Source organism: Nilaparvata lugens, chromosome 1 (assembly GCF_014356525.2).
Source record: "Nilaparvata lugens isolate BPH chromosome 1, ASM1435652v1, whole genome shotgun sequence".
In the NCBI taxonomy this organism is placed as follows: domain Eukaryota; kingdom Metazoa; phylum Arthropoda; class Insecta; order Hemiptera; family Delphacidae; genus Nilaparvata; species Nilaparvata lugens.
Genome location: NC_052504.1, coordinates 90,733,295 through 90,740,169, shown reverse-complemented (window position 1 = coordinate 90,740,169; position 6,875 = coordinate 90,733,295). Strand labels below are relative to the sequence as shown.

Genomic DNA, 6,875 nt, shown 5'->3' with positions numbered 1-6,875 from the left:
TAACTAGATAACTAGAATACTAGTAACTAGGATAGCTAGAAATTGTTCATCCAAAAATGAGTAGCGGTACTAAAGTGAGTAGGCTATTTTTCATGAATCATAGACGAAAATTCAATAATAATTCACTTAATTGAAAATATTGCCCAGTGAAAATTGGTCACCCCTGTTTTATTTATTATAACTTATATTTTTAAAATAATAATTATCAACTCCATTGTAAATTAAATATCAATTCTTAAGATAGTTATTCAATTTACTAAAACTGACCAAAAATAATTTTTAGTTGAGTTATTTTTGGTAAATTGAATAACTTTTCCAAAAATTAATATTTTCAGAAAATTTTTGTTTAACTAGATCAACAATACCATGAAGAGTCCATCCTCTGAATCTCATGGATTTATATCGTACTGAATTTGAAATGTTCTGTCCCAAAAATTTAAACTTTAGGCGCTCATATCTCAAAAAGTAATGATCAGAAAAAAATGTTTTCCTGAGAAAACTTTTTCATTTTGATAGCTTGATGATATACAAATCAAAAAACTTTGAAAAATATCACGAGTTTATTTTTAGCCTTTGCACAGCCTTGACCAGTCCAATAACTCAGACGTGATGATGCGTCATTTGAGAATTTCCTATCCCGTACGTGTATAAGCCAATTTTTTACTTTATTATAGTATAGATAACATATATTTTAAAAATAATATCCTATGAATAATAACTATCAACTCCATTGTAAATTGTTTTGTCGTTAAGATGATATTTTGCATAGAATATACTCGTATTTCTATTAATTCTGAAATGATTTATGCTTCATAAGGCCTCTTCATGAATTTCGCATGGAATTTCAGGTAACGGACAATCTCAAAGAAGTAAAGGACGAGATTTCAAGAAATTTGCAGCTCCTTCAATATTACCCACCAGACTCCATTACTTTGAGGGGTTGGCTTCTCTATATTTTCGGACTCTGCCTAATAGTGCAACCAGCCATAGCCATGTACTTGAATTGGGGCAACTGGGACTTCAATTCCCGAGTAACCGCGACCGACAACTTGATTTACTGCTTCGGAATACTAAGTATGTCCACCGACATTATGTTCAAACCGAACACTATGAAATCATTCATGGATCTCATCTACTCAGAATTCACAGTCTATAGAGTGCCGCTGAAAAATACAGAGAACGACATCTATGAGAGAAAGTGTGAACTAGTTGATGAAATGACTCTAGAAGGATACAGGTTGTTGAAGAGTACTGGCACTGTCCTTAGATACTTCTTCAGCGGCTATTCTATCGTGCCCATTTGTGGTATACTATTCTATTTCCTCAACTTAGAACCCGTCGAAAATCTACCACTTCTTTTCAAATTCTACTCACCATTGTCACTATCTCTGACTGTCACAAGTTTCCACGAATACCTTGTCTGCACAGGTCTGCAATTGTTCTACGTTTATTATTCAGTTATTTTAGCTTTGATCAACAGTCTTTCACAGATGCTAACAATGTTCCACATGCGAGTCGAAATGAAGCTGTTTCAATTGAATGTCAGAGAAATCAATATGTACTGTGCTGAGAACACGTTTCGAGTGAATAAAAATGAGAGTTATGGGTTGGAGGATAACGGGTTTTCAGAGAAGGAGCTGCGTTTGATGATGAAACAATTGGCGAGGCATCATCAAATCATTTGTAGGTGAGGTTGGAAGAATTATGCTCTATGAATATATCATATAAGTTACAATAAAATACAGTTTTGAAATATACTTGAAATTGAAATTCCAGAAAATAATTAAACCTGTGCCAATGTCGCAAAGCAAATATAATATTCTCGTTATCACAGAAATATTTACTTTGAGGGATTGATACAAAAGAAAAGAAACAGAGGGAGCAGATTCTGAACAAAATACTTCATTCAAAGCTTAAACTGAATTTAATCAGCTGGTGGCTTTAATTCAAAATGAACGACATGATAACAAATAAGACTTGATATGGATTTAATCCAGTTTAAAATTAAATTTAGTTTAAACTGTCACTTTGCAAACGGCACTTAGTGCTCATCACCTTTACTTGTTACTCACTACAAACTAGTTATACAACAAAATAATAAAAGAACATGGTTTGATAACAAGTTTAGGAAGGAAAATGACGATAAGTTCCCTAATACAGGATACTTTACTCTAGATGTAGCCTACTTTAGATACCCTGACACAGAAAATTTTCACCGTATCTTCATTAGAAATATTTCATATTTTTGCATTGAGCTCATATCAGCTACTAACATAGTACCGTATCTTCCGAAATTCAAAAAATCTCTTTTACAGGAAAATGGACTGGCTGAATGAAGGTTTCAAGATTCGTCTATTCTATTTCAACACCTTTATCTGTCTTCAAATTTGCTTGGGAATATTCATAGTACTGGTTAGTTTAACATTTTTTAGCCAATATTCAATGAAATGCAAAGATTATGAGAAGTTTTTACGAATTTTGATTGTAATTTTGAAATTGATCATGAGATTATACTGGTATTATATAGGCTGAGCTATCACGTGATATTATAATGCACATCAATCAAAAAATAATGACAGCCTCAAGAACTGAGAATCAACCATTGAGTCAATCCACATTGAGTTTGCTCCAAAAAAAATTTTGATCAGGTTTGATTCAAATCTGAACTCTTTCTATATACTTCTGGTAATTATTATTCCTTGTATTTTATAGAAACAGCCTAACAATATTATAAACGTTCGAGTATCAAACAAATTTAGGCTACATTCGTTGATTTTTCGGTTGCATTGGTCAGATCTATCATTATATAAATTATCATTCATTAGATTGGAATATGATTGTTTCTCTCTTGTTCCAGTAGGCTACATTCGTTTATTTTGCGGTTGTATTAACATTAGTGAGATCTATCATTATCACAGATTATCATTATTTTACTCTAAAATGATTGTTTCTTTCTTGTTTCAGAAGGGTCAAATAGTACTGAAAATAAAATATTTTATTATTGTAATATCGATAGCAGTTATCGAGTTCTTTTTAAGTGAAAATGGCCAGAAAGTGCAAGATGAGGTGAGTTTGTTGATAATATTTTTACTGAATTTTTGTATATTTTCTTGAATGGTGACGGAAAGGGATTGTTTATGGGGGGGTCATACTTTAGGGGTATCCGGGGAAAATTTTCTTATCGATTTTCCTTGAAAGTCTTGGTTGTCCAACATGCAAAAATAACAATTTGAGTTCTATTGTTTTTGAATAATTGAATAATTTACAAGAAATGTTCGATTTTATTGAATGAATTGTAATTGCTGTTCAAATCTGTGATCCAAACCACTACCTCTTGTCTACTTATCTCCATAAACAAACTAAGATAATCAGTAGAAAAATCAATCAAGGAATAAAAAATTATATTTGTTGAATAGATATACTAAAATGGACGTACATCTACACTACCGTATTGTTTAATTCAAGGCTAGAGTAGGCTACCCGCTTGACACGCGTTGAACAAGGATAGAGTGCGCGAAGGTAGTTAGTGCAAGAGAGATAGAATAGCGAGTCACGGTCTAGTAACGGTACTCCTTGAACTTCAAGGTCAAGTTGGCTCAAACTGAAGCGGTGAAAGTAGTGTGATGCGGGTTGCATATACGGCTTTTGCAAGGCGCTCCATTCAGTATTGAATATTATTCTTTACTAATAAGAGAAAGAGATATTACTTACTCAGTAAGAGATATCACTGAGCATAGCTAAACATGAAAATATTGAATTTCAATATACTTTTCCTACTGTCGAGCCATTATTGGCTAAAGTATTCTTAGATCTCTGATGATGGAACTGAAAATACTAGCTAAAAATACTGACGGCACCATCTCTTTTTGTTCTTGAGTGTCTGTTGTATGTAAAAGGTTACCTGCATGAGATGCAAACAAATAACTATATTCACAATTATGACACACGTCAGAACACATTGTTACACAGAAGCCAATGCAATTTACAACTAACTCTGAATAGTTTTCATGAATTCGGTAAGAAAATTTACAACTTATTGCCGACGGAAGTCAGAGCATTGAATATGACCAGTTTTAAAAGATTCATGAAAGATATGTTGTGTGAGTTTTGTGTGTACAGTGTTAAGGAGTTCCTAGAATGTTTGACAATTAATAACGCATCTATAGATTTATAGAATTATTATTGTTGTTGTTGTCCTGTTTGTATTATTGTTGCTGTCTTAAAAAAAGTTACAATGAATAAATATTAATTTATTGATGAATGTGATGAATTGTTAATGTATTTGACCTTGTTATACAAATTTTGTTTTGTAATGACAATAAACTATTTTGATTTTTTTTTTTAATTATAAATGAAGTTTTCCAATACATGGCCAAGAATATTGAACAATAATTTAAAATCAATCAAGTTTACAGAACATTCACATTGTGAATGTAACGCATGGCCAAGAATATTGAAGGATAATTGAAAAACAAATAAGCTCACTGTTTATTAGCATTGTGAATGTCTCATGCATTTTTCAGGGAGAAGAGATAAGAACGGTTCTCTATGAATGCGATTGGAGAGGTAAACCAAAATGGTTTACAAGCAGTCTTCAATTAATAATGACACGTAGCAACAGGCTTCCCAGAATTTACCTCTTCAATGTCATGACTCTAAACAGGAAGAACATGATGGTGGTGAGTTGAACAAGAATTATAAAGTATTTTATCCAATTTACCGGTTATTCATTACAATAATTTGATGTGATTTTGAGAGAATTATTGTCGTTGCACTTCATAGAGGAGGGTTTTCATCATAGTGATACCATAGAGAAACGATAGCATAGATATCCAATGATATAGGGCGTTTATGTCGCAAGTTTTACTGTTATCCCAAGCCGATACAGTTCACATAGTTCTTCTCTATGCAGCTGTGTGATGCTGGTAGTCTCTCAAATTGTGCCGTTCATACACTATCACCCCAACAAAACAGTAAAAATTGACAATAATTGACAGTAATCGGCTCGAGATAACAGTAAAAGTTGCGACATAAATTCCCTATACCATGGGATATCTACTTACGCTATTGTTTCTCTATGGTGATACATAAACCGAGGTACCTAGAATACATTCTAGAATGGATGTATTCTAGGTACATTGGCTTCAACATATAATTTGTTATAAATTAATGTTCATAAAACACTAAAAAATGAGGTTGATAAGAAAAACCAAGTGTAGAAAAGAAGAGTGGATTGATTCCCTTATCCAGTCATATTTATATTATAATTGACTAACAATATCAATGCTATCATTTTTCAACAATATAATCCAAATGAATTATTATTCTTACTAAAGTGAGATTCACGTTATAGTGGCAGTGCTTGATTAGCAATAGTATTGCTATCCTTGTCTATCATTCAACAAAGCGTTTTGCTCTGCTGCCAGATCATATTTTAACTAAAAGCTCTGTGAACAGTAGACCTCACGCAGTACTCTCATCCACAAGTACCTGATTGAAACTATAGGCCTTATGGAAATTCAGCAATAGACTGGCTTCTCCACACATCTGTGTAATCACTTGTCAGCTGATTTATGATGAATAATTCTATAGTCTGATTTCTACTCCAATATTGGTTTATGAAGGAGGATCCTTTTTCCTTTTATATTATCCTTGAAATGTAAAATTTCCAAAAACCTTGTATTTACGTCGATGCGCAATTAAAAAAGGAACATACCTGTCAAATTTCATGAAAATCTATTACCGCGTTTCGCCGGAAATTCGCAACATATAAACATGCAAACATTCAAACATTTGAACATTTAAACATTTAAACATTAAGAGAAATGCCAGACCGTCGACTTGAATCTTAGACTTCACTTCGGTCGGTCAACAATGTAGAATTAATAATTACACAAAAATTTAACTTAATTATAAAATTATTAAGAAATATAATCTTTTGCTTAATAAGATAGAATTGATTATTTTAAACGGGAATAAACAGTTAATATTACAAGACCGAAGATCGGCAACGTTCCATAATAACGTGGACCTCACTAAAGGAAATCAAAGTCTTATTAACTTCCTACTTACTTCTTATTAAATACTGAATGCAGTCTAATTACACTTCTATTTCAATAGTTTTGTAAATAGATCTTCAGTTTCAAAGAAAAAGTGTTGGGCGCTGTCCACGTGGACGTGAACAGACCAATGAGGATTCGAAAAAATGTTCTAAATGTTTTGAGTGACGAACATGTGCATGTAATCACAGCCACGGATAACGAGATTCAGCACTGTTCACTTTTACTACCCTCAAGAAATTGACATATATATAAATTTCCTAGATTGGTTCAAACAGTCAGAATCGAATAGAATGTAGCAACAAACTTGAACGAAGTAAATGCTTGTACAATAATATTCAATCAGCTTAATAAATTCAATGCTCCAACAGTTCTCTCTCATTCAATAATTCGAGCTGCTAAAAAACTACAAAAATTACATTGGAATTCACATATTATCTGTATAGCTGTGTACAGACTTACACGCCGCTTACAAGCAATTTGATTTTAATTTAAACGATCAATTGCTTTACTTATTCATATCTTTAATTCCAGGTGATGCGAGGAGCTTACTCCTATTTAAACTTACTCAACAATTTCTCAAAATAATTTTCAATCATAAATTCATACGCGATGCATTTATTTGCAATGGACTGAAATCTCATGTAGGCCTATTCGTATATCAAAATCAAGAAATTGAAACTCAATAATAAGAAAATCATCATCAAGATGGTTGAAAAATGAAAGAATTTGGTAATTCGAACTATGAATTCAATAAAATAATTAATATTTGGTAGAGATTGCAATCTTTGTTCTTCTCACATTTCCTGAGATTCA

At 32.3% G+C, this 6,875-nt stretch overlaps 1 protein-coding gene across 1 annotated transcript; it reads left to right on the top strand.

Moving 5' to 3' along the window:
* The first annotated feature begins 854 nt into the window (after positions 1 to 854).
* On the top strand, positions 855 to 6,802 carry LOC120349445. Its single transcript, XM_039419600.1, has 5 exons — positions 855 to 1,687; positions 2,316 to 2,412; positions 2,965 to 3,066; positions 4,524 to 4,679; positions 6,594 to 6,802. Exons 1-5 carry the CDS (start codon positions 993 to 995, stop codon positions 6,645 to 6,647), a joined length of 1,104 nt encoding a protein of 367 aa, XP_039275534.1. The 5' UTR covers positions 855 to 992; the 3' UTR covers positions 6,648 to 6,802.
* Positions 6,803 to 6,875: the final 73 nt, after the last annotated feature.

What these genes read in the sequence shown, in the direction of transcription:
- LOC120349445 (XM_039419600.1), top strand. Translation starts at nt 993, where the DNA reads ATGTACTTGAATTGGGGCAACTGGGACTTCAATTCCCGAGTAACCGCG. An exon ending in CATCATCAAATCATTTGTAG is followed by an intron (nt 1,688 to 2,315) that starts GTGAGGTTGGAA and finishes TCTCTTTTACAG; the next exon opens with GAAAATGGACTGGCTGAATG. An exon ending in GCCAGAAAGTGCAAGATGAG is followed by an intron (nt 3,067 to 4,523) that starts GTGAGTTTGTTG and finishes TGCATTTTTCAG; the next exon opens with GGAGAAGAGATAAGAACGGT.